The sequence below is a fragment of the Hemibagrus wyckioides genome, linkage group LG19 (genome assembly GCF_019097595.1).
Source record: "Hemibagrus wyckioides isolate EC202008001 linkage group LG19, SWU_Hwy_1.0, whole genome shotgun sequence".
NCBI classification, from domain to species: Eukaryota; Metazoa; Chordata; class Actinopteri; order Siluriformes; family Bagridae; genus Hemibagrus; species Hemibagrus wyckioides.
Window position 1 is genome coordinate 16,142,644 of NC_080728.1, and position 27,503 is coordinate 16,170,146.

The following is a 27,503-nucleotide window of genomic DNA, read 5'->3' on the forward strand; positions in this document are numbered from 1 at the left end:
AGGTCAGGCACTGATGTTGGACGAGAAGGTCTGGCTCTCAGTCTCCACTCTAATTCATCCCAAAGGTGTTCTATGGGGTTGAGGTCAGGACTCTGTGCAGGCCAGTTAAGTTCCTCCACACCAAACTCACTCATCCATGTCTTTATGGACCTTGCTTTGTGCACTGGTGTACAGTCATGTTGGAAGAGGAAGGGGTCATCCCCAAACTGTTCCCACAAAGTTGGGAACATGAACTTGTCCAAAATGTCTTGGTATGAAGCTGAAGCATTAAGAGTTCCTTTCACTGGAACTAAGGGGCCGAGCTCAACACCTGAAAAACAACATCTGAATTCAATGATTCAAGCCAGCATCTTCTGACCAATCGGATTTGAGAATTAAACTCAGCGACGCTGTTGTTCAGACTCAGTTGACGGGCTGCGTTTTGAAAATCGATGATTTCTTGACTGTTAATTATAAAGTCTCGAATGTGGATTAAACAAAGAAAGTTGAACAGAATAATGGAATGCGTGTTTAATCTCTGCTTCAACGGTGTATCGGACATTACACCATCGTTACACAGCGTCTTTATGATCTGTGTGTGCTCTCATTGTAACTCTCACTGCTCCTCCATGTGACCTTAATGTAATCTGTGAGTCATCTGTTTGTAATCTCTATATGGTCTGTGTGTTTGTGTGTGTGTGTGTGTATGTGTATATGTTTGTGTGTGTGTATGATATGTGTTTTCTGTGTATTCTCTGTATCCTAAAGATTTCTCTGCTCAATCTCTGGGTTGTCCATGACTCTTTTCTGTAACACCTGTTCAATCCCTTTGCAAAAATTTTGTGATTCTTTTGTAGAATCTCTCGACCACTAAACAAGGGCATCATTCTTAATGTCTTGAGACGTTCTAATATTCAAATAAATAGAAAATTCTTCCAGTGACTGAAAGGTGGCCTTGTGGACCAGTCAAGGCATGTTGAATAATGCCCAGATACATACACTTTGTCATAGTTGTTGGTGTGTGTGTGCGTGTGTGTGTGTGTATATATGTGTGTGTATGTGAGAGTGTGTTGTAAAATGCGTGTTACTTGCATGTTTGTCATCTCCGCTAAATGTCTGCCGGAAACCGACAGAGAATACACAGACTCTCGACTCTGTGTATGCGTACGTGACCGTGAGTCGATGGTGTGTATGTGTGTGAGACTGTCTCTCTGTTACAGTGCCTTTCAGGGAGAGTCCCTCATACTCGTCTCGGCGCCGTGGGGTGTGTGTGTCCCCACGCCGCTCCCTGATGCGTTCGGCCAGCGATAACGCACTGGACGAGAGTCTGCCCGCACCCTCTCCAGCCCCTTCACTACACAGCCTGCCCCCTCTGGAGCCTGATAACACCGTACCGAGCCCACACAGCCCACAGGGAGGACACACACGCAGCCTCAGGAGACACACCCGTGGCCATCTCAGGTACTCTTCAGCGGGGGTTTCAAATGTTTCACTGCTTTACCTGGAAAAAAATTCTGTGGACCACTTTATTACTTCATATATTCAAATATTAGCCTCAATATTTAAATGTGTGCAATAATTTATAACAATAAAGTATTTTGTATTATTATCAGAGGCACAGAGCTTTTATTCCAGAACTTTTAACCAACAGGTTTAGAATTATTCCAAAATGTTCAACTTATAGAAAGGTTTAGAATTATTCCAAAACTTTCAGTCAATAGAAAGTATAGAATTTTCCTGAATTTTCCACCTACAGAAAGTTTAGAATTATTCCAGAACTTTCCACCAACAGAAAGTTTAGAATTTCTCACCAACAGAAAGTTTAGAATTATTCCAGAATTTTCCACCAACATAAAGTTTAGAATTATTCCAGAACTTTCCACCAACAGAAAGTTTAGAATTTCTCACCAACAGAAAGTTTAGAATTATTCCAGAATTTTCCACCAACATAAAGTTTAGAATTATTCCAGAATTTTCCACCAACAGAAAGTTTAGAATTTCTCTCCAACAGAAAGTTTAGAATTATTCCAGAACGTTCCACCTACAGGTGGTCTGGAATTATTCCAAAATGTTTAACTTATAGAAAAGTTTAGAATTTCGTTCTAGAACTTTCCATCAGTAGAAACTATGGAAGTATTCCTGAATTTTCCACCTACAAAAAGTTTAGAATTATATTCCAGAACTTTCCACCTACAGAAAGTTTAGTATTATTCCAGAACATTCAACCTATAGAAAAGGTTAGAAATTCTCACCAACAGACACTTTAGAATTATTCCAGAACTTTCCACCTACAGATGGTTTAGAACTTTACAGATAAGAGAAAATGTAGAATTAATCTTGGCATTAGATTTAAATGGACGTGATTGATAGGCCTACTTGTTTTTTCTTTGAGTTTTTCTGAGGTTTGGATTAAATCCCTTGCATACCTGGTGATGGCGCCGCTGCTGCAGGGTCTGTAGGTTCAATCCTGAGCTCAGGTTATCAGCCATGTTCACGTTTTCTACATGTCTCCATGTAGCAGAGAAGATGGAGTCGAGTCAAGCGATTCAGACTTTTCATTGTTTTCATTTCATTTCGCATTTCAATGCACAGGCAATAAATGACCTCTTTATATCAAACAAGTGCAGATTAATTTCTCACAAATGTGCTAAAGTAGCCAACGTAAAAAACTACACCTCTGCTATGATTGTGTAAATGTTTATAAATTTGCACCAAATTTCATCACATAAGAATGTTCATCTCTTTAAAATCTACTCAAGGCTCCAGTTCGGACACGTCATGTGTGTGTATTTGTGTGTGTCTCTCTATGTGTGTGTGTGTGTATGTGTGTGTGTTGAAGCCCTGGCAGCCCTGTGCAAAGGGATCCCAGTCCCCCTGCTGTATCCCGAGGGCCAAAGCGGAGGCTCTACAGCGCGGTGCCTGGCCGTACCTTCATCGCTGTCAGCTCACACACTCCGCAGGGTGAGGGTGAGATCACACTCAACCGCGGGGAGAGGGTCAAAGGTCAGTCTGTTTTTCCAGTATGTTGGGAGCATCTGTACCTGTATACAGTGTTCCAAAGCAGGTTGCCACTGTTGTGATAAAATATACTGCATATAAATCCCAAACCAGCTGAAACTTAGCTTTAGAATGATTAGAATGATTCAATTATATAATGAAAGTGCAGAATGTTATTTAGTAGTGTGACAACTGATTATAGAGTATACGCCTTTATATAAGCAGGGCAGTCACAGAGCGGCTCAGCAGTTAAGGCTGGGTTTGTTAATTAGCCTTTTCTGCTCCAGGGAAGCCGTAGCACGGCTACGCTCTGATCCTAACTTCATTCCAAGCTGGTATATGTGAAGAAAAGATTTACAGATATATGATAATGATTATAAAGGCTGTCTACCTTACTTCTTTTAACCCCTTAAACTTTCAGCACTCATATTCCTCAACTTTTGTCATTTGTAATAGCAATAATTTTAAGACATTTAAGGGGTTTAATAGGACACAAGCTTTTTTTCTCTGCAATCTTGATAAAACTGGTGACACCATATTTGATGACCCAATTTTTCTCCTAGTGCTGAGCATAGGTGAAGGAGGATTCTGGGAAGGCTCAGTTAAAGGACGAACCGGTTGGTTTCCTGCACACTGCGTAGAGGAGGTTCAGCTCAGACAGTACGACCCACGACTAGGTTAGAACTTACATACACACATACACATCTATGATATACTGTATTCTAGAGCTAACCCTAACCCATACTGCATTCTAGAGCTAACCCTAACCCATACTGCATTCTAGAGCTAACCCTAACCCATACTGCATTCTAGAGCTAACCCTAACCCATACTGCATTCTAGAGCTAACCCTAACCCATACTGCATTCTAGAGCTAACCCTAACCCATACTGCATTCTAGAGCTAACCCTAACCCATACTGCATTCTAGAGCTAACCCTAACCCATACTGCATTCTAGAGCTAACCCTAACCCATACTGCATTCAAGAGGTAACCCTAACCAATACTGCATTCTAGAGCTAACCCTAACCCATACTGCATTCTAGAGCTAACCCTAACCCATACTGCATTCTAGAGCTAACCCCTAACCCATAATACATTCTAGAGCTAACCCCTAACCCATAATACATTCTAGAGCTAACCCATAACTCTAACATATACTGCATTCTAGAGCTAACCCCTAACCCATACTGCATTCAAGAGGTAACCCTAACCAATACTGCATTCTAGAGCTAACCCTAACCCATACTGCATTCTAGAGCTAACCCTAACCCATACTGCATTCAAGAGGTAACCCTAACCAATACTGCATTCTAGAGCTAACCCCTAACCCATAATACATTCTAGAGCTAACCCCTAACCCATAATACATTCTAGAGCTAACCCATAACTCTAACATATACTGCATTCTAGAGCTAACCCCTAACCCATACTGCATTCTAGAGCTAACCCCTAACCCATACTGCATTCTAGAGCTAATCCCTAACCCTAACTCTAACCCATACTGCATTCTAGAGCTAACCCCTAACCCATACTGCATTCTAGAGCTAACCCCTAACCCTAACTCTAACCCATACTGCATTCTAGAGCTAACCCCTAACCCATACTGCATTCTAGAGCTAATCCCTAACCCCTAATCCATACTCCATTCTAACCCTAACCGATACTACATTCTAGAGGTAATCCCTAACCCCTAACCCATACTGCATTCTAACCCTAATCCATACTGCATTCTAACCCTAATCCATACTGCATTCTAACTCTAATCCATACTCCATTCTAACCCCAACCTATACTACATTCTATAGGTAATCCCTAACCCCTAACCCATACTGCATTCTAACCCTAACCCATGCTGCATTCTAACCCTAACCCATACTGCATTCTAACCCTAACCCATGCTGCATTCTAACCCTAACCCATACTGCATTCTAACCCTAATCCATACTCCATTCTAACCCTAACCTATATTGCATTCTAGAGGTAATCCCTAACCCCTAACCCATACTGCATTCTAACCCTAACCCATACTGCATTCTAACCCTAACCCATACTGCATTCTAACCCTAATCTATACTACATTCTAACCCTAACCCATAATGCATTCTAACCCTAACCCATACTGCATTCAAACCCTACCCCCTAACCCTACCCTTAACCCATACTGCATTCTAGAACTTGGAAAATTGGCCAATTTTACCAAAGATAAAAAAAACTGTGACTTTTACTTGGACTGGGTAAACATTATTGATGTCACCTCGGTTTCATTCTTGATGTCATTGGAAATCCCCTCTTTCAAGCTTAGACATGAAAAAATATAGAAAAAGAATCTGTGTGGAAAGAAAAACGTTGATATGCTAATGTTTTCTATGTTTCTCAACAAGACGTTCTAGCATTTTGAAATCTGGTTACTTCCAAAAGTGAAAAAGGGGGAAATTGCATCGATAGATTTAATCGCAATTCTTCTGAAAGGCATCAGTACACTGGTGATCTAAAAGCAACTACTATAAATTGGTTTTTAAAAAAATGATAAATTTGACCAGGCTCCTCACATGATGTTGTAAAAGGATTTTGTCATCATTTTTGTCGGTTTACTAGAACAGTGACATCCAATGAATTTTTCCAGTCCACCATTTTATAGCATGTGGTTGAATTCATGCACTAATCATTAAACATGATTTAGTATTCAGTATGCTGCCACATGCGAAATGGATCTGTTTTGCAGAAACAAGAGAAGATCGCACCAAGAGGCTTTTCAGGCATTACACTGTCGGATCCTATGATAATTATACCTCCTACAGGTACACAATCTCTCATTCCACTGCTTTCTTCTCGTCTCTCTCTAAATTCCAGGTTTGAAACGTAGTATAGTGCAAACAGCAAACAGTTATATCACGGTAAAAATCATCTAAAAAACCCCTGAACGCTCATATTTACTGTACACATGCTTGATATTGTGCTTTTTAAAAGGTGGGAATTGTCATGTTGTATAGAAATATGAAAACCAGTGCAATCACAATACACAAAGAGATACAACCCGAGTATTTCCATGAAAGATATGAGAACTTTAGACTTGTGATTGATTTCAGGGATCTTATACTCACTAGCCAAGCAGAGAAAATATAGAAATTGTGCTTGATTTTCTCATGAAATGTAAGAAGATGTAAGAAAAAAAATCATGTCTTAAACTGACCTGTGTCCTTAGTGATTATGTAATTGAAGAGAAAACTGCCACGCTGCAGAAGAGAGACAGTGAGGGATTTGGCTTCGTTCTTCGAGGGGCTAAAGGTAATGTGAATATAAATGTATTCTACTCTCAGCACACACACACACACTTTCATATACACACACACATGGCTGTTATATGTCAGTTGTTCTTATGCGTGTGTGCGTGTGTGCGCTCTACTACTAGCTGAAACTCCAATTGAAGAATTCACTCCGACTCCTGCTTTTCCCGCGCTGCAATATCTGGAGTCAGTGGATCTGGATGGCGTTGCATGGAGGGCAGGGCTACGAACTGGGGACTTCCTGATCGAGGTAAAGAGCTGTGCGATTTAAAACTGTTTACTAAGCCTGGAAAATGTTCGTAAGAGATGTTAGAATCAAACCCACCCTTCTCTGTGACTCAGGTGAACGGGGTCAGCGTGGTGAAAGTGGGCCATCGGCAAGTGGTCTCTCTGATTCGGCAAGGTGGGAGTCGTCTTCTTATGAAGGTGGTGTCGGTGACACGGAAACCTGACACGGGAGATGTTGTTCGTAAAAAAGGTGTGTATACAAATCCCACATAACACCATACATGCTGCAGTAAGACCATAAGAATCCCACTTTGGTGTGTTACACTGTCTCTTGATGTTACTTGTTTTGTTTGATGGACCTTCAGCTCCTCCACCACCCAAGAGAGACCCAAGCACGAGTTTAACCCTGCGCTCCAAAAGCATGACCGCAGAGCTGGAAGAGATGGGTAAAACACACACACACACACACACACATAGACAGGGGCCTATGGAATAAGTCTTAAACCTTTTATCATGTCCATTAGCATCATTAATAAAACTCTAAAAAAAAAAAACTCTTAAAAAATTAATTCTACATACAGAGAATACAAACTTGGTGTAATGACAGATTATATATGGAAGGCTTGTGATGTCTGCTTTATGGATTTTAATGGGAGTTCATAGTACATTATTGTTTTCTCTCATTACAATTACACTGTAATGGGTGTAAAGGATTTATATTGTACCACCTTAGAGCTATCCATCCATCCATAGAATCTGTCCATAACATGCTTTGTGGTTTTCATGTGAATTTCCCAGACATTCTGGACTTTAGGTCTTCTATTCTAATTATAGCTACTAGGGTTTCTACTACTACCACTACTACTACTATTATTATGAGGAAGAAAAAGAATATCTGCAGCCGATGAGTTGAATCTGGTGTGATAATTGTGGCTACTGTAGCTCTGTTACCCTGTAGGCTAAAACCTTTGCATATTAATGAGGAAACAGTAGCTCCTCAGAAGCTCTGCTTCCTTTCTGCATACAATGTCTTGCATAAATATTCACTCGCTTTGAACTTCGGCACATTTGTTGTGTTGCAACCTGCAATGAAAGTATTCAAGATCAAGACCTGAAACCATAAAATTCAACTAGTTTATTTTATTCATGAATTATGCCCAGATATTGATTGTGTTTTTTTAGAAGAAGGATAACTTCTTGAAAATGTAACCAAAGCAGGAGATGATAGTTTACATGTACAGACAATTAGTTTCAATTGATTGATGCTGATTCATCCCTACTTCTTACCTACAAGCATCAAGGAGAAGAAGGGGAGGTAAGACAAATATTATGAGACTGATTCAGTGTGCTGGGGGGTATTTCCTGTAGTGGGGGTGTTTACTGAGTGTACTGTGTGGTGTTATGTTGTATGTCTACAGTATACAGTGTTTCTTCATACATTTGTATGGCCTTCTTTTCCTTATTTTTGATTGTATATATGGCTTGCAATGATACACTCTATTGCCAAAAGTATTTGCTCACCCATTCAAATAATCAGAATCAGGTGATCCAATCACTTCCATGGCCACAGGTGTATAAAATCAAGCACCTAGGCATGCAGACTGTTTTTACAAACATTTGTGAAAGAATGGGTTGCTCTCAGGAGCTCAGTGAATTCCAGCGTGGAACTGTGATAGGATGCCACCTGTGCAACAAATCCAGTCGTGAAATTTCCTCGCTCCTAAATATTCCACAGTCAACTGTCAGCTGTATTATAAGAACGTGGAAGTGTTTGGGAACGACAGCAACTCAGCCACGAAGTGGTAGGGCACGTAAACTGACGGAGCGGGGTCAGCGGATGCTGAAGCGCATAGTGCGAAGAGGTCGCCAATTTTCTGCAGAGTCAATCGCTACAGACCTCCAAACTTCATGTGGCCTTCAGATTAGCTCAAGAACAGTGCGCAGAGAGCTTCATGGAATGGGTTTCCATGGCCGAGCAGCTGCATCCAAGCCATACATCACCAAGTGCAATGCAAAGCGTCGGATGCGGTGGTGTAAAGCACGCCGCCACTGGACTCTAGAGCAGTGGAGACGCGTTCTCTGGAGTGACGAATCGCGCTTCTCCATCTGGCAATCTGATGGACGAGTCTGGGTTTGGCGGTTGCCAGGAGAACGCTACTTGTCTGACTGCATTGTGCCAAGTGTAAAGTTTGGTGGAAGGGGGATTATGGTGTGGGGTTGTTTTTCAGGAGCTGGGCTTGGCCCCTTAGTTCCAGTGAAAGGAACTCTGAATGCTTCAGCATACCAAGACATTTTGGACAATTCCATGCTCCCAACTTTGTGGGAACAGTTTGGAGCTGGCCCCTTCCTCTTCCAACATGACTGTGCACCAGTGCACAAAGCAAGGTCCATAAAGACATGGATGACAGAGTCTGGTGTGGATGAACTTGACTGGCCTGCACAGAGTCCTGACCTCAACCCGATAGAACACCTTTGGGATGAATTAGAGCGGAGACTGAGAGCCAGACCTTCTAGTCCAACATCAGTGTGTGACCTCACAAATGCGCTTCTGGAAGAATGGTCAAAAATTCCCATAAACACACTCCTAAACCTTGTGGACAGCCTTCCCAGAAGAGTTGAAGCTGTTATAGCTGCAAAGGGTGGACCAACGTCATATTGGACCCTATGGATTAGGAATGGGATGTCACTTAAGTTCATATGCGAGTCAAGGCAGGTGAGCGGATACTTTTGGCAATATAGTGTATCAAGAGAATTTCTGTTTGTGTGTTTTGTGAATCAAGCTTTGTGAAGTGTCTGTTTGTTTCAAAAAAGGTGTTTTTAATTTTTTATCTGAGTGTGTGTTTATGTGTGTTCCTCACAGAGAAGTTGGATGAGATGCTGAGTTCTCCGAAAGAGCCCGTTGTGGTGATGAGGCAACGGCCTTCAGATGCAGACTCCAGAGCAGCCACTGTGAAACAGAGACCAACCAGTCGACGCATAACACAGGCTGAGATTAGTGTAAAATATTAACACATATGCATATCATATTGCTCCTATTTATTTAAAATGATCAGATGAACATGTGATCAACTATTTTACTCAAGCTGTTTTCCGTATGTTTGTGTGTGTGTGTGTGTCTGTGTGTGTGTATAGTCTCTGTTGGAGAGGCAAGGGATGCAAATAGCTCCTGGAGTGTCTCTTGGTGTGGATAAAAGTCACATGCATCTGCATGGGATGACCAGAACTAAATCATTTGGTAAAGCCATGAGTATAGTTTCTATATGTGGTTGTAAGCTCTCATGTACATGTTACCAATAATCAATCTACTTGCAAAGTCACAAAAATGTACCTATCTAGCACATGAAGTTTATTCATGTTTCACATCCGATGAACATAATTAATTTTTTATATTATTCAGGTGCACCAGAAGATGACAGAATATCTGCTTTAATTGGGGAGCACCACTTTCCAAGAAGCTCCTCAATGACTGACAGCTTCCGACAAGACAGTATCCCACCCCCTCCACAAACTGCACCTCCCCCTCCTCCAACTCCGTACTTCATGGAATCGGGTCCTCCCCCATCTTTCTTGCCTCCTCCACCCCCAACACGTGCAGCCAATCAGACTCGTTCAAGCTTCAGACCAGGTGCAGAACCCAAGCTCCACGGTCCTGTCACGACTGACCGCCAGAGGAAGGCTCGTTCTATGATTATCCTTCAGGACACCGCCCATCTTCCAGTAGAGCCCGCCCCTATTGCCAGGCCAGCAACACCTACCTCTGGGGCAGCTCCTCCTGAGCGTGGTCGTAGGCGTGGCCAGCCTGTAGAGAATCCGTATGCCAACGTGGGCCGTTTGAGTGCAGTCTATACTCCTGCCAAGCCCCAGCGCAGGAAGAGTCCACTGGTCAAACAAGGCCAGGTTGAGGAGGGCACAGCTGGCCAGGCTGGTACTGGTAGGGATCCCTCTCCCCTAGGAGGCGCTCGAATCCCTCACAGCAGCCGAGCAGAGCAGTTCCAACAGCAGGTGCTCTCTGAGAGGGCTAGGATTACACCTCCGGGAGCTCGACGCAGAACCAGTGTGTTTCTGTCTGTTGAGGGAAGCACCAGTGAGCCTCAAACCACCCCATTACTCTCCCAGTCACACTCAGTGGATGAGCTAGCTGAGTTGCCACCTCCAGCACCCATGCTTTCTCCTGGTCTGCCACCAGGGGGTTCAACATTTATACATCCTCTCACTGGGCGTCCTTTGGACCCCTCCTCTCCATTAGCACTTGCTTTGGCTGCAAGGGAACGTGCACTCAGTGGCCGTACTACACCCACTCCCACACCCACTCCCTCACCATCACCCACTCAGGGCAGAGCAGTGGAGAGACCAGAGACAGAGGGAGGAGTCACACCACCTGCTGCACTTGAGGCTTCACCTTCTGATTCCTGGAGGGAAGAGCCTGTCAGCATCACAACAGAAACTGCTAGCCAGGTGACTAATGGCAGCCCTGTATCTGGGAGAAGTTTGGAGGAGTCCATGGTGTCACCAGCTGTGCAGATAGTCCAACCAGCATTGATGGACACAGAGCACAGCCAACCAGTAGTTCCACCTTCCATGCCTTCACCTGCCCCAACCCTCTCAAACCTGGCAGGGCGGAGCATGACCATGAGTTCGGAGGAGGAAGCGGAGCCCTACACAGTCACCTTGCCCCCTGTGCTTCTCTCATCTAGTGATGAAGAAACCAGGGAGGAGCTTCGCAAGATTGGCATAGTCCCACCCCCTCAACCCTTTGCCAATGGCCTTCTAATAAAGGAAACGCCCAAAGTCACTATCAGCATTTCTCCAGGGGCGTCTCCAAGGCCTTCTATAGCAAAGATCGCCTCCGGCAAAGCAAGCGACTCCACGGCAGACTCTGGCGTCGAGGACCCGCACATGGAGACCACTAGTACTGTTTCCACAGTCTCCAGCATGTCCACTTTGTCATCAGAGAGCACAGACTCTGCCCACGCCAGCAAGCCACGTTGCGGGGTGGGCCGCGGCCGCCCCGCCCATCTCAGGGACCCACTGCTTAAACAGTCGTCAGACAGTGAGCTGCTTCCACACCCACCCAGCACAGGCCCAGTCCGCCCACGCTACCTGTTCCAAAGACGCTCTAAACTCTGGGGGGAGGAGCCCAGGGCTCAAGTGGGCATAGCCGATGATAGTAGGCCTGCTGCAATGGGGGCAGAGTTACTAAGTAAAGATACTCACTCTCTAGGGGAGGAACCACCAATGGGAACACTTGACCCTGGCAGAAGGTCACCAGTGGGTGGCGCCAGGTAAGAACTACTGTGAGTCTAACTAATTGCTTACACTTGGTCTAAATGGTTTACACACCTGCATGTACCACAGCAAAGTCTTCTCAACTTTTGAGCAACACACACCACCACTGAACACAGCTGTTAGTGTTATACAGGTTTCCTTTACACACCTCACATAAACACATAACACACCCTTATGTGTCTCTATATGTCCTTGCAGATGTGAGGAGAATGGAGAAGAGAGTAAATCGTAGGTTTTTAGCTCTGAGGGGTAAAAGACAACTCTTCGTCCAACTAACTTTCACTAAAGTTTCTTACTGCATCTTTACTTATAGCTGCAATTATCATGCATGGCTTTTATTAAAGTATATTATAAGCCATAAATTGACTAATTCTAAGCTCTCTAAGCTTGAAACATTGAAGATAATTTATAATGTATATTTGCAGTAGGCCTTTCGGTAAAACCCTGAGGTAGGTATTAGCTTCAGTCTAATTTCAGAATTTGTTTGTAAATTTATGGGAAACCATAAATAGAAGTGTATACTAACTGTTCTGCTTACAGCATAACTATATGATGTCTTTGTATAAAAATATTCTGCTGTTAGAAATAAGGTCTTTTCTGGCACTGATGTACTTGAGGATTTTGGTTTCGTTATTAACTTGCCCTCACAAACCCCTATTTCTACCTGTCAGACTCTTCAGCAGCCTTGGTGAGCTTCACACCATCTCACAAAGGAACTATGGCACCACTTTCACCATCCGCCCGGGCAGCCGCTACCCAGTAACCCGCAGGACACCCAGCCCGGGGGCAACTCCGGAGCGAACTGAGCCTCTGGGGCCAATGCGTGCATTTGGTCCCCACCACCACCACCATCACCACCATACCATCCTCAAGTCCTCCAGCCTGAGCCTCCCACAGGAGCCCAAGGAGGTGCGCTTTGTCATGCGGAGTGCCAGTGCTCGTGCCCGCAGCCGCTCCCCTTCTCCGTCGCCTTGTGCCTCCCCCTGCCCCTCACCGGTCCTGGGCACCCCACTCCTGGCCCTGCGGCCCTTCAGACAGCGCCCCCTTGCACTGTGGAGCAAGTATGACGTAGGCGAGTGGTTAGAGAGTGTGGGACTAGGGGAGCATCGAGCCCGCTTCATAGAGCATGAAATCGAAGGTGCGCATCTACCTGCACTCACCAAGGACGACTTAGCTGAATTGGGGGTGACACGGGTGGGGCATCGGATGAACATTGAGCGTGCACTCAAACAGCTGTTGGAGAGCTCAGGAGCTTAATAAATTCTAGAGAAAAGAGTTAAATAAAGTCCTTGCCAAATTGTACCACTACTACTTACAGGCCAGTAGCTAAACTGGCTAAATGATTCCTCAGCCTCACACAGGCCCTCCCTCATGACTAATACACTTGATTGAACACATCCAAGCACAATCCCAAAGCGTAAGGCCTTTACGCTATTTAGTCACAATTGGTATTTAATCTGTAGACCTGTTGTGCTGTGTTTGAAAGTGAGTTGATTGATTGGCCACATGCCCCAGAAGGGATCCATCTAGTCAGTGGACTGGACTGGACTGGCATGGCTGCTATATTACAAAGAGAAGAAATAAGGATCTCAGTAATTCACTGTTGGGAGCAACAAAAAAAAACAAAAAAACAATCAAACACTTAGACCTTTTAAAGCCAATGCTTCCAAGTGCCCAGGGTTTACAATTCATGATATTTATTCACAGTCTTTCAGTCAAAAAATGCCTTGCAGGAAATTTCATACAACAACATACTGGATGAGGCTTGTAAGTGTACAAGTGACAATCTCCCCTTAAAGGTGCACTATGTGGAGACAAATTAAGCAAACCTTTGTTTTTTCAAGTAGGCCATAATTAATAATATGAGCTAATATTTGTGTGGATGTTTGAACTGGTTCCACTATTATTTATCATTCAATCTGTCTATGACTTTTTTGTAACAGTGTACTTATGTGTTCGTAGCATAAATTAGTTTATTTCTAAGGAAATTAAGCAGCAAAGACACGGAATAGCGAAAGGTTCGTGAAGCTATCGAAGCTAAAATTGTCAGTGCTCGGCATCGATTTTTGATTTACGATGATGTTCAGTGTAACAATCCAACATAATGCACCTTTAACCCTGATACAACCTTTCATAATACAAGCGTGGCCTTGAGATAGTACTGCCGCCATCTAAATTTGATAAAGAAGAGTATTTTCAGGAATACAGTCAGTTTTATATGTATATGATATATATGGGCGTATATATTCAAACAACAGAATGTATGAGTGTTCGATGAAATATGCGTCTTATGCCCTGTGTGTGTTTATTTTATCATATTTTACCTTTGTTACGTTAAAATATGAATCAATAGCCTACGCCCAATCATAGTTACTATCTTCCCCATAGTATTCCTTGTGAGTTAGATCGAAAATATTTGCAGTAAAAGAAAATCTTTCGTAACCTTAGGAATCGAGTTGAAACACCGCTTATTGTTTTTTTTTTTTTTCGTCATTTATGAATAAATGTGAGGTGAGATTGTATATTGAGTATTTATTTTCAATTAGAGAGGCACTTCAATACTATGGGGAGTAGGTAGCAGTTCTGTTACCGTTTTTGTGTTCTGGATGGCTTAACAAGGTGTCATGATTTCAATGCGATTTGTAAAATTATTTGATCAATAGATTGTTCTTTTGTGTAATTAGGACTTTTGTTATAAAACAGGCTTCGGTTGAGTGAAAAGCTAATGCTACTTAAGGGCTTACAATCATGCTAATCGTGTTTATGATGCACATGTGGACTGACACGATTGTACACTTTCCGACAGAAAGATACTCGGAGGTGACACCGATCACTAAGCATCAAGGAATCTAAGAGGCAGTTTTTTGTTTTTTTTTATTTTAATTACAAGAGCCATGAAAATACCAACAAGCCCATGTGAACGCGTTCCAGTTCAAATTATATAATAGTAAAAAGGCTTTTCTTGTAATGCTGTGAAAGTCAGGGGACTTAGCTGCCCCGAACACTGCCTTCGATGACGTCCAAACCTAGCACAGAAATGCGCTTTAAATCCCATCCAATCTTTTTAACAATAACCAAAGTAATTGAACATTTCAATAGTGGCTCTGTAACCAGATCCGTTTAATCATAATGTTAAACGCAAGATAAATTTCACGTCTATCTGTCGCCAGAATCCTACCACGTAACTCAAGAGACTCACACTTGCCTCTCATCCAGATGATACATTTGCACAAAGTGGAGGGTGCTACTTTTTTATAAGCCATTTGCATAGAACACTGCTGTTCTCCCTCTCTCTCTCTCTCTCTCTCTCTTTCTCTCTCTCTCTCCGGTCCTCTCTCTTCCTATCAGATGCACAAACACATCCCACTCAAGCACAGAATGATACACAGCTTCATCGAGGGTTGACAGTACCCGGTATGCAGCTGGCAGTCTCGGTATGGATGTAATATCCATCAGGGTATAACAGATCTTGAGCATGTAAGAGCTGTTGAGTTTGCTGAAGCAATGAACTACTATGATGACTGGTCAGTGTGTGGCACCCACTCACTCAATTTAGGAACTAAAAGGACCTCTTCCTTTGGAGTTTTGATGTTTTTTTTTTTGTTTGTTTTTTTTATTTTATTTTATTTTTAATGTATTTGTTGTTGAATTCAATTTAGTAATTCAAAGTCTGACCATGTATGCTTTCAAGAATATTGTACCCAAATAATAAGTTGAAATATTTATAAGTCTATTGCTCATGGTTATGAGGGTGAATCTGGCACATTGTCCTGGATGAAATGAAATGAATTGAAATGAAATGAAAGAGCCTGGCCATTTCTGTGTCGTGTTCCTCCGCCTGTATGGTCTTGGACTGCATCACATGACATCACTTGATGTTTAACCAATAAGCTGTTAGATGCAAACAAACACGGTGCAGGGTCACGGATATCCAGGACCGAATGTGTTAACGATACTCTAAAGCAATTACAAAAAAGCAAGCAAACTCAATGTTGATTATTCTGTCTGTTTAGTTTATCATATGAGATTTAAAAAGTGTTGAAGGATCAGCAAATATCACTAACACAGTTAGACGCATAAGCATAAGGAAAACATCACAGCCTTCCAAGAATGCTCTGTTTCTATCCTTGCGGAAGGCGTTTAAGTTTAAAAAGTAACTACATGCCTTGTATGACGGTCTTTTATTATTATTTTTTTGATAAAGGAATAATGCTGAAACCTTGATGACATGTCTGAATGCATTACGCCCTCGTTTGAAAGAAAACAAAACACTAATTCAAGCAAAAGGATGTCTGTCATGATGCAGGGTGAGTCACTGCTTGTGCTGTTCTGGTCGCATATTTAAGCGTCTCACCCATTGACTGATGAGTGGTTCATACTCATCAGCAGTATTAGAGTGTTTTCTCAAATCGATGACAGTCTGCAGAGTTAGCTTTCTATTGCTCACAGATAAGGATTGTTTTTTTATCTGTTAAGTTGCCTTTATTTGTCATATACATTATAGCACAGTGAAATTCTTTCTTCGCATATACCATCCTTGGGGGTTGGGGTCTGAGCACAGGGTCAGCCATGATACAGCACCCCTGGAGCAGGTGGGGTTAAGGGCCTTGCTCAAGGGCCCCAACAGTGGCAGCTTGGCGGTGCTGGGGCTTGAACCCCAATCTTCCTGTCCACGACCCAGAGCCTTAACCTCTTGAGCTACCACCACCCCCATAGAATCGTCTAAGTGTGGCAGCCCGGGAAAACCCTTTATTTATGTGTGTATCTTAGTGACAGGTAAACATCTAGCATTTTACCCTAAAAAAAAAGTGAAAGTATAGGGAGAAAACGATATTTCACTGAAAGACACTAAGTCACTGATTATCTATAATCAGCTGCAATGCGTAAAGAATGAATCACTCAGTGGTTAAAGTGTTAGCCTACTGATCAGAAGGTTGTGAGTTCAAATCCCAGGGTCAACTGGTCAGGTGTATAAAATGAAATAAATCTACATTGCTGTGAATAGAGGGCGTCTGCCAAATGCTGTAGATATAATCCATGACTCAACGCAAGAGATGTGAAGCAGCCCAAAAGTTCCTTTTCCTATAATGGCATTTGATTCATCTTATACCACAGGAATTTGTTACCTTTCTGTCTTACAATTGTTTTAGAGCGATATAATCATTTAATTTAGTAATGAATAACATGCCATTAATATTATATAAATACATTCTCACACTCGTTCACACCTAGGGGCAATAATAGTTTAGTCACTCCATCTACCGGCATGTTTTTTTGGAAGAACCTGGAGGAAACCCACATGGAGAACCTGCACAACTACCTGCACAGACATTAACCCGAGCTCAGGATCAAACCCCAGAGCTGAGATTCAGCAACACTATCCATGCCACAAATGAGGAATACACTGTTTTTACTGAAATATTGATGACGGTTTGGGAAACACACTGAGAATAGTGACGTGGCAAAAAATATCAGGATGCCTCAGGATACTTTAATTACACCTTATAGTTGTAAAATACTGACGAACATCAGGGTGGTGCAGTGGTAAGAGTTGCTGACTCACAGCTCCTGTAATCCTTCGGGCTCCCAATCAGGATAAAGTGCTTACTGAAGACGAAGGAAGGAATGAATCGATGTGTTCCGCATAATACACCGATGCCACCTCTACACATACAGAAGCAACCTCCAATAAGGCTATAATCAAAGATTACTGATAAGTGCTATTAATTCATCGAGCAAAGGGGGTTTTAAATGTTCCTGTAAGTTGTTCTAGGGGCATTAAATTATAAACCGTTTTTTCCCTGTTCAGTTCAGGGGAAAAGAAAGTTATAATAATATTCTCTTAGTAAAGATCATAATGTCTGTTTTCTTTACAGAAATGATAAATAACTAGGTAGCAAACCACATATAGATTTATAAGTTACAGTAACAGTACCAGTGTCAGAAATCCAGAGGTGGCATTTCAGCCTTAGCATTGAAAGAAGATCTCCTAGTTCCTGTCTTCCCTTGTTAATACAAATAAAGTGCATGATTAAGACAACTGGATAAAATTAAAAGCATTGCGTCAGTCAGTTTTTTGACTGGGCTTATAGTATTTGCTCAGGAGCAAAACTCTTTTGTGGCTTCATTCCAGCTTTCACAATACGTGGCCCAACATTTAAAGTTCTTGCGTCCAGCCTCAGCATAGTTTCCTGGTCATTTATGCATGAAGAGCATTTAAATATAAAATCATAAAAAGATAAATCATTAAAAAAAAATAATAATCCTAAGCAGGGCAGCATGGTGGCTTAGTGGTTAGCACTGTTGCCTCACAGCAAGAAGGTCCTGGGGTCAAATTCTGGGTTCGAACAGGCAGGGGCCTTTCTGTGTGGAGTTTGCATGTTCTTCCTGTGCCTGCATGAGTTTACTCCGGGTACTCCGGTTTCCTCCCACAGTCCAAAAACATGTACATTAGGTGGATTGGTAATTCTAAATTGACCATAGGAGTGAGTGTGTGTGAGTGTGTGTGGTTGTCTGTCTATATGTGTAGTCCTGTGATGGACAGGTGACCTGTCCAGGGTGTACCCCTGCCTCACCCAGTGTGTTCTGGGATAGGCTCCAGCAGGTCCCTGTGACCCTAATTAGGAATAAAGTGGGTATAGAAAATGAATGGATGGAAAGATAATCCTAAGTAGTGATTGAGTAAATTCATTATACTCACTGATTTCAGGGATTTCAGAATGAGCGCATAACTCGTGGTATCTTTAACTTTTAAAGAAATGAATAAAGGTGCAAGCCCTTTTGACCTCTGTGTAAACCTTACCCTGAATTTCTTCACTTTGTGTATTTAGTAATAGGAAGTGTGGGGAAATGACAAGCAGGAAACATCTGGTGGAGAACATGGGTGCTGACCTCTAGCCACCCAGAACTGTTCAAACCTAAGGATGTATTTTCTCTTCTATACCCTAGACCAGGGGTGTATAAATTTATCCAGGTTATTTATTACAGGTTTTCATTCCAAATGAAGCAAGTGCCAGAGCTGCTTCTACCTGTTTATTCAGTTGATCTAGTTTAAGGTAATGCTTCTACAATGAGGTGTGGCTTTCTGTAAAAGACTGTACATCCTTGCCAAAGACATTATAGGTTGCGTAGTCTAATTGACTAATACATTTACCAGATGCTACTGTCAGGATGTTGGCTAGTCAGGCTGGCGGGAAAAAAAACTAATATAAAAAGCAGCTAAATGTGCGATGTTAGTCTGAAAATAATAATAGATTATTCCAGTTCTCACTTCCAGTCAGCTGAACAAAGACTACCCTGGGAAAAGTCTGAAATCTTCGTTGTATTTGCTTTTGCTTTAATGAACCTTTAACACTTTGTTGCACTTTGGATGAAGATTTGCCAAGGCTGGTTTTAATCCCACTCCTACCCGGTCCTGAAGGAATTCCTCCTGCAGTTATTTTTATTGCCCTTTAAAGCTAAATAAAACCCTTTGCACTGTGGAAGAGTGAATTAGTTTATAACCAGCGCACATCGCCATCCGATCCCACTTAGCTAGTATAGAGTCAGATCATCGGGGCATGTCGGCTCAATCAGGTCAATCCAGACTGTCTCCTGAGGCTCTCTGAACACAGGGAAACCTTTTAGACACTGGGACACATCCATCTATAAGCTACAAGGAATTTCCTCACCATGCTACATGCTCTCAGTTTCAGAAACCTTTTCATTCACCAGCTCGTCTACAATATCCGATAGTTTTTGGTTTAGATATAGAAAACATGATCATCAAATACGATTTTTGACTTACTGGTTGGCTTGGAAAACTTTCAAATCTCCTTCCACGTGTCCTCTCATGAAGTTTTTTCTTGCCTTTGGCTCATTCATGAGGCATCTAATTCTGAAATCTGGTTTCCTGTAAATTTGTAAAAATGATCAAAAGCACTATACAGATAAAAGTACTGAAGAATAAAAGAAAAATAGATCTCTCAATAAACAGAAGAACTCCAAACCCAATCTCATTTCTTCCTGAAGTGTATGCTTTGACATTTCATGTAAGCAATATGCAATTCTGTCAACCAAAACTCATGATTCATGAGGCTAGCTTTTCTCTTACAAAACGTTCTTACGTTAATCTGTAAAAAAAAAAAAAAAAAAAAAAAAAAAAAAAAACGGCTATGTGGTAAATACATGAGTCTACATGTTTTGTTTCATTTATACCAGAAAGGGTGGTGCTGTAATCATAAGGATTTGCGTAATACAGTTAAAAGCACTGGAACAGGAGCACTGGTTATCAGAGTTAATGTGTGACAGGCAGGTGGGCCTGAGAGCACCAGGCTATTGGATTAGAACCTGTAAGACATTTCTGAACTTGGGAGTTTACAGTCAGCGTGCATATCTGTCTAACCGTAACAGGTAGGTTCAGCTTAAATACATTTCTGGTCAGTTTTATAATCAGTAAAATAATTTGATATCCCTAACACTGCAGAAAGTTTACTTAACTCAGTGAGGCAGATGACAATTTTGATGGCTTATATTGTAATTATTCCAAGGATTATTTGCTAAGAAATACTCCCAGTATGATACTAACAGATTTTTACCTATTTATGTATTTTATAGCTAATCTATCAATATAATCAATCGTTGAAATCACTGTAGTTGTATAAATGCTCCAGACAGACAGTATATCCTGGTGCTGATTCAGCAGTCGTTGCTGTGCGCTGTTTGAACACAGAGTCAGTGTTACTAAAAATAGTACGGTCCTACCATTGGTGCAGTTGATGCAATGTTTGGGTTTTCCGTATCTCGCTCTCCGCCACACGCAGCTGACAGCTTCACAAGCCCGTCACACGAGCTCCAGGATGTCGCACACAGCGGGCCGCAGTAGCTTCCCAGAGATGATCATGAAGAAACGAGATAGCGTTCAGCTGAGCCCAGAGGAGATCCATGACTTTGTAGAAGGAGTCACATCTAAAACCATGCAGCAAAGTCAAATAGGTGAGACTCTATACACACGTCCTGATAGCGAGCTCGGCCTTACACAAGATAAGCTGCACCTGGAGAGCGTATAGAGCGTATAGCTTCTTTACAAAAATAAATCTATGCTTAAATGATTAAACATCTAATTCAAACAACATTAAGTCATAAATACTATACGTACTTCTCTGTACATAAATACTATACGTACTTCTCTGTACATTTGTTCTTAAATATTCTGGCGTCATCCAGTGTTCTTTAACCGGTTTGTACAGGTTACACCGCATAGCATCACAAAACTAAATGTCTGTGAAAAACCTTCCCTATCTGAACATATTGTCTTTAGTCCTGTAATCTGGACTCATGAGCTTCCTTCAGCTAAAGAATTTACAAAGCCGGGATAAAATGGGAGGGTTGCTTCAGGAAGAGTAAAATCTGACCCCTCACACACATAGGGAGCAGCCAAAAGATCAACAACTGTATCAGCCATATACGTTTAATCAGTATATATGTTAAAAATGTAGGCGAGCTTTGTGGCTTGACTTGTTGAGAATATAAAGTAGTCAGCAAAACTATTCTTAGTTTTACTATTTTTAATATATTTTTTGTGTTATTATAAGACGCCTGCTTTGTTTGACTGGAATGGTGTCCCAAGCAGGTTCTCGAAACACATTGCTTTACAAGCCAATCCAGATTAAAGTTCAGAATAAATATAAAGCGTAAATTCTTGTGCATTCTTCTCAGAGGAAGCAGGCTCATGAGCGCTCACGATTGCAAGTTATTTTTGTCAAGGCTGAACTTAAGGTTAAATTCATTTAAATGACAGAAAACTTTCCAAGGTTACATGATGCAATGTGAGGCAAAGAGAGCAAAAAAAGGACGAAATTTAAACAGGAGGAGAATAAAACATAACAAATGTAGACAAGGATATGGAGAGAGGCGTGTTTATGATTTATGTTTTAAACGTAATAATGTGTTTTCTAGGTGCAATGCTTATGGCCATATGGCAGAAAGGTATGGATTTTGATGAAACCTTAGAGTTGACAAAGAAGATGATGAACTCAGGTGAAGTTTTGCATTGGAGCCAGGATTGGCTTGTGGTAGATAAACACTCGACAGGTGGAGTCGGGGACAAAATCAGCCTCATACTGGCTCCTGCTTTGGCTGCTTGTGGGTGCAAGGTGAATAAATAGGTTTCTTATACATTCCATGCTTTAAGTGCAGTATTCATGGACTAGCGATGAATTCAGAACTGTTATCTAATCAGTATCTGATCCACACAGGTTCCTATGATAAGTGGACGTGGACTGGGACACACTGGAGGCACACTGGACAAACTCGAGTCCATCCCAGGGTTCAAAATCAACCTGACAGTGGAAGAGGTACACAACGACTTCCTGTTAATATTACTTATACCACAGTCTTAAATCTGATTGGTCAGATAGTGTTTATCTATGACACTGTGAACTGCAAGGCAAATCACAGGTCTATATTAATATGCTTGTTCTAATATGTTATCATTTCACATACACACACAAACAAATGTCTAATAAAGGCATTTTTATGTGCATATATTTGTTTATACTATAAAGTTACATTAACATCAAATTACAACTACATAAGATTACATTACTACGCTAACTACATCAAATTACATTAACGTATCAGATTAGCAAGTCTTGGCTAAACTAGATCAGAAATGACCTTGAAAGGTGCTGCACCAGGAACCGATTCGGAAGTAGCATGTGTTTGTGTGGGTGTACAGGTGAAGCAGACACTGCAGGATGTAGGCTGTTGCATTGTGGGTCAGACAGAGACTCTAGTACCTGCAGATCGTATCCTCTACGCTATCAGGGACATCACCAGTACTGTGGACAGTGTCCCACTTATCACAGGTCAGAGAGATCAGATGAAACATTGAATAAACACACTGTGTCGATTGTGTCTTGTGTCCTGACGTTCTTTTCTCATTGCAGCATCAATAATGTCAAAGAAGGCAGCAGAAGGATTAAGTGCACTTGTGTTAGATGTGAAGTTTGGTAAAGCTGCACTCTGTAAAGACCTGGAGAGCGCTCTGCAACTTGCCCAGTCACTGGTGAGACTTAGCTGTGAGTGTGATGAAGTGAGTGAGTGAGAAAGAGAGAGAGAGAGAGACTTTGCTCTAAATAACCTTGGTTCTCCATCTGTAGGTTACAGTAGGAAACAAACTGGGTATAAAAACAGGGGCGGTGTTGAGCCGGATGGACACTCCTATTGGCCGATGTGTGGGACATACTCTAGAGGTTTATGAAGCTTTGGAATGCCTCAAAGGTCATGGCCCTGATGACCTAAGGAACCTGGTCACAACACTGGGTAAGGAGGGTTTGTCAAGTAAAATCAATCAGAGTGATTTAAAAAAAAACCTCCAGCAGTTTTCAATATAATCTTTTTCTTCCGCATCTGTATTATAAATCTGACAAACAAGAATGTATAAATAATGGAAACCTTTATTCTCCAAAGCTGTTCTTACATAGTCTGGGTTCTAGTCCCAACAATGCCACAGCCATCTGTGACAGAAAGCCAAGTTATCAACTGAGCGTGCTCAGGGACACTAGCCAATCAGAAGCCTCTATGAGCTTGTGTATGTGGAAGAGGGGAGATAGTACATTTCTTAAGTATTAGCCTAGCCTTCACTCTTGTTATTTGGTAGCTGCTATATTATAGTGGCAGTTAGTTATGTTATTGGGGCTGGCTAGTGGACAGAAACAGGAACAGAAACAGAAAGATTTTACATGCTTTCATATAAAAAACAAATCTGATAAAGCAGTCCCAACTGTGAAAAAAATAAACTATACAGATTAACTGAACTAAGATGTTGAAGGCAATTTACAAGAATGTGCATTTTTGCCCCAACAACTGCCCTTACACTTTCATAATAAATGTATTGTACCCATTTTCATTTACGCTACTCATACCGACGTTGCAGAAGCAATAGATAAAGAGAGATAGAGATGATGTTGAAAAACTCCTTTAAGAGTAGATTTTGCCGTGAGAGATCAGGTAACAACTAGGAGGTACTGAACAAATAAACATCTATCCATCCATCCATCCATCAATCCCCATGTGTATTTGACCCAAGAATGGTTTCTCATCCACTTTTTTCATTCAGGATTTTTCAAAATGTCCTCGACTCAGTGGTTCCATCTGCTGGGCAAATCACTGCTAAGCTCTCACAGTGTGTGGTTATGTGTAGGTGGCTGCCTGCTGCAGATGAGTGGCCGATCAGCTACACTGGAGGATGGAGAGAATGCAATCAGTGAGGTCCTGAAGAGTAGGAAAGCCTTGCAGAAGTTCCAGGACATGCTTGTGGCCCAAGGGGTGAATGCGGAAACAAGCTGTTCCCTCTGCTCAGAAAATGCTGAATACTTTCAGTACCTACAGCGTGCACAGTACCAGACAGAGCTTAGAGCAGTGGATGATGGTAATATGTATAAAATTCTATTAGTATTTGATGTTAATTTGTTAATTGGTGGCTGACAGGAAACATTCACTCTACTGTGGTATAAAAGATGTATTATATTGTTATTGTGGACAGACCTTTGTCAAAATGTGGCTTATTTTGGTCAGCCTTTAAAGCAGTGGTCAGCATGCCTACACTATATGTTTTTTCAGGCACAGTTTTGGGCGTAGATGGAAAGGCCATAGCTGATGTCTTGCACAAGTTAGGAGCAGGCCGCTCCAAAACTGAGGACCAGATCAAATACAGTGTAGGAGCAGAGCTCCTGGTAGACCCGGGACAACCGATACAGAAAGGTGAGTAGTAAATAAGCTTTGAGTGTTTGAGGACAGTTACTGAAGGACAGAATGCCAAGCTTTATCATATCTGGCAGGTCAACCCTGGATCAGAATCCATCATGATTGTGAAAAATTGAGCTCACAGCAGCAGCAGAACCTAGAGGGGGCTTTGGACATCGGCAGTGCAGATGTTTACCAGGACAGTCCCCGAGTAGCAGAGTTCATCCTACCAAACTGATGTTTCCCCTGACACAGCTGTCTGAACCTGGTGCAAGCACAGTGGACTTTTTTCTGGTTAATTAAAATGTTTTTAAAGCACTGTACTGATCATACAGTGGAATAAGGATCCACTTTAACTGTTCTACATTTTTAGTCTTACAACCTGGAACAGAAATGGACCTACCTGGAGTTATATTTTATCTACAAAAAAAATTTACATTTGTTTTTAAAGACAAAAAATGCAAAAGTTTTCACCCCCAGGTGATCAATTCATTAACCCATTGAATTAGTTCTGGTGCAGTCAGTATCCAGTAGAAATCACATAATCAGTGTGTAATGAAAGTGACATCACATGAGACTGTCCCGAGGAAGACCTCAGAGTATGTTGGAGAATGTAGCTAAACAAACTGATTCAGGAAAACCAAAGAGCTATTCACCAACAAGTCCAGGTCAAAGTTATGGAAAAGTATTAATCAGGGTTTGTTTATTTATAAAAAAAAGAGTCTTACATTTTTAGCATCCTGCAAATAAAACTATTGACTGGATTATTAAAACATGCAACGAATATGATGCAACAAAAAATTCTGCCTAGAGGAGGCTGTGAAGCAGACGATTAGTGAGAGGACCAATGACGAGCCCAAGGAGGCTTTCAAGCCCATGATACTACCACCACCATGCTACAGTGTAGAGATGGTGCTCATTCCCACTAGTTCCAGGTTGTAACACTACAAATATTCAAGGGATGAATATGATGTTCACACAAGCAACTATATTATTGCATTATTATTATTATTATTATTATTATTATTATTATTATTATTATTATTATTAAGAGGTAGAAAGGTGTCAGGAGTTCTGTACGATAGAAAAATATCTGCAAAAAATCAAGAGGAAGGTGTACAAGACAGTGGTGAGACCGGCCATGCTGTATGGTTTAGAGGCAGTGTCACTGAGGAAGAGACAGGAGTCAGAGCTGGAGGTAGCAGAGCTGAAGATGTTGAGGTTCTCTTTGGGAGTGACACAGTTGGACAGGATTAGGAACGAGTACATCAGAGGGACAGCTCATGTTGGATGTTTGGGGGACAGAGTTAGGGAGGACAGATTAAGATGGTTTGGACATGATCAGAGGAGGGAGACTGAGTATATTGGTAGGAGAATGTTGGACATGGAGCTGCCAGGCAGGAGGCAAAGAGGAAGGCCAAAGAGGAGGTATATGGATGTAATAAATGAGGATATGAAGCTAGTGGGTGCAAGTGTTGAGGATGCAGAGGGTAGGGATAGGTGGAGAGGGATGATAAATCGCTGTGGTGACCCCTGAAGGGAAAAGCCAAAAGATGAAGATTATTATTATTATTATTATTATTAGCGGTAGTAGCATATATTATTGTAATGGGAGGGTTCTATGTATGAATAGAGATTAAGAGATTTAAGTATGTCTGTATTCTTCAAACTTTATATTCTGTGAAATTTATTTTACATGAATAGTCTCGGACAGTCTAAAGAATATATATAATAGTATATAAAAACAGATTTTACAATGTTATGCTAATTATGGTGCCACATAGCCTTTGTAACTTAAATTAAGCAATAGTTTTTGGCACTTTATCTAAGGAAATATGCATTCAACTATTTAAAACAATGTCTTAACTCAGGTTAGGTCACTAAAGCAAGGAATTTGTGTTTATTTAAACGAAGAATTAGCACACACTACAAAATGTGGTTAACAAGCATCCAAGCTACTGTAACAGCCTGAGGACAATAAGGGCCTTCTAATCATTTGCAGAAATAAATTTTGAATATTAATCATTTATATTCCGTCTGAAGTGATTTTAGCATTCAATATCATCCTCATTAAAAATAAAGAAAAAAATTACACAAGAGCTTACTTTTCCTCGTCTCGTGATCTTCAGGAAATCCAGATGATGCAACTTCCTTTTGAACATGTGACATGGAATATTCTTAATAGTTCAATAGCTCAGGGGTGTTCAGGTTACAGAGATGAGTGAAGTTTATTGTTGGTAAATAAATTTAATTTATACAATTTTCATAATCTATAATGACGGATAGAAAGAGATGTTTAAAGAACATGTTAAATGGATTCACATACACTATATTGCCAAAGGTTTTGGGACACCCCTCCAAATCATTGAATTCAGGTGAGGTTTTCAGGGGTTGGGCTCAGCCCCTTAGTTCCAGTGAAACAGTATACCAAGACATCTTGGACAATTTCATCCTCTCAACTGTGTAGGAACAGTGATAGAACATCTTTCTGATGAATTAGAGCGGAGACTGCGAGCCATTCCAAAAACTGGGACATCTGCCTTTACATGCACATGAATGTAATATGGAGTCGTCCCGCCCTTTGCAGCTATAACAGTTTCAACTCTTCTGGGAAGGTTTTCCACAAGGTTTAGGAGTGTGTTTATAGGAATTTTTGACCTTTCCTCTAGAAGCGCATTTGTGAGGTCAGGCACTGATGTTGGACGAGAAGGTCTGTCTCACAGTCTCCACTCTAATTCATCCCAAAGGTGTTCTATCGGGTTGAGGTCAGGACTCTGTGAAGTTCCTCCACACCAAACTCACTCATCCATGTCTTTATGGACCTTGCTTTGTGCACTGGTGTGCAGTCATGCTGGAACAAGAAGGGGTCATTCCTAAACTTTTGGGAGCATGAAATTGTCCAAAATGCAACAATTTTTAAAATTTTTAATGATTACATAATAAAGATCAGAACAGTCAAAAATACCATTTCATGGGTTGTAGAGGTTTAATTGTTTAAAAT

The 27,503-nt window shown here is 41.5% G+C and overlaps 2 protein-coding genes across 12 annotated transcripts in view; both read left to right on the forward strand.

Annotated features, from left to right (window-relative positions):
• Positions 1-15,998, forward strand: part of shank3b (SH3 and multiple ankyrin repeat domains 3b) — a 38,057-nt gene extending 22,059 nt beyond the window's left edge. For 3 of the 11 annotated variants that reach the window (XM_058417715.1, XM_058417714.1, XM_058417713.1), the window contains exons 11-24: positions 1,182-1,440; positions 2,819-2,982; positions 3,540-3,653; positions 5,701-5,776; positions 6,181-6,263; positions 6,388-6,512; positions 6,605-6,740; positions 6,856-6,936; positions 7,785-7,805; positions 9,351-9,487; positions 9,623-9,725; positions 9,888-11,772; positions 11,975-12,004; positions 12,448-15,998. In XM_058417715.1, the coding sequence (XP_058273698.1) occupies positions 1,182-1,440; positions 2,819-2,982; positions 3,540-3,653; positions 5,701-5,776; positions 6,181-6,263; positions 6,388-6,512; positions 6,605-6,740; positions 6,856-6,936; positions 7,785-7,805; positions 9,351-9,487; positions 9,623-9,725; positions 9,888-11,772; positions 11,975-12,004; positions 12,448-13,033 (3,800 nt within the window). In that variant the 3' untranslated portion in view covers positions 13,034-15,998. Of the gene's footprint in view, positions 1-1,181; positions 1,441-2,818; positions 2,983-3,539; positions 3,654-5,700; positions 5,777-6,180; positions 6,264-6,387; positions 6,513-6,604; positions 6,741-6,855; positions 6,937-7,784; positions 7,806-9,350; positions 9,488-9,622; positions 9,726-9,887; positions 11,785-11,974; positions 12,026-12,447 lie in introns of all 11 variants that reach the window. The other 8 variants (XR_009207411.1, XM_058417716.1, XM_058417719.1 and 5 more) reach the window with 8 other exon arrangements.
• A 4,615-nt stretch (positions 15,999-20,613) lies between these two features.
• Positions 20,614-26,439, forward strand: tymp (thymidine phosphorylase). The gene is made up of 9 exons (XM_058417723.1): positions 20,614-20,749; positions 21,713-21,909; positions 22,012-22,110; positions 22,494-22,623; positions 22,705-22,823; positions 22,918-23,080; positions 23,961-24,188; positions 24,380-24,520; positions 24,598-26,439. The coding sequence occupies exons 1-9, from the start codon at positions 20,614-20,616 to the stop codon at positions 24,738-24,740; spliced, it is 1,356 nt and encodes a 451-aa protein (XP_058273706.1). The 3' UTR covers positions 24,741-26,439.
• Positions 26,440-27,503: the final 1,064 nt, after the last annotated feature.

What these genes read in the sequence shown, in the direction of transcription:
- tymp (XM_058417723.1), top strand. Translation starts at nt 20,614, where the DNA reads ATGTCGCACACAGCGGGCCGCAGTAGCTTCCCAGAGATGATCATGAAG. An exon ending in TGGCTGCTTGTGGGTGCAAG is followed by an intron (nt 21,910 to 22,011) that starts GTGAATAAATAG and finishes TGATCCACACAG; the next exon opens with GTTCCTATGATAAGTGGACG. An exon ending in TGCAACTTGCCCAGTCACTG is followed by an intron (nt 22,824 to 22,917) that starts GTGAGACTTAGC and finishes CTCCATCTGTAG; the next exon opens with GTTACAGTAGGAAACAAACT.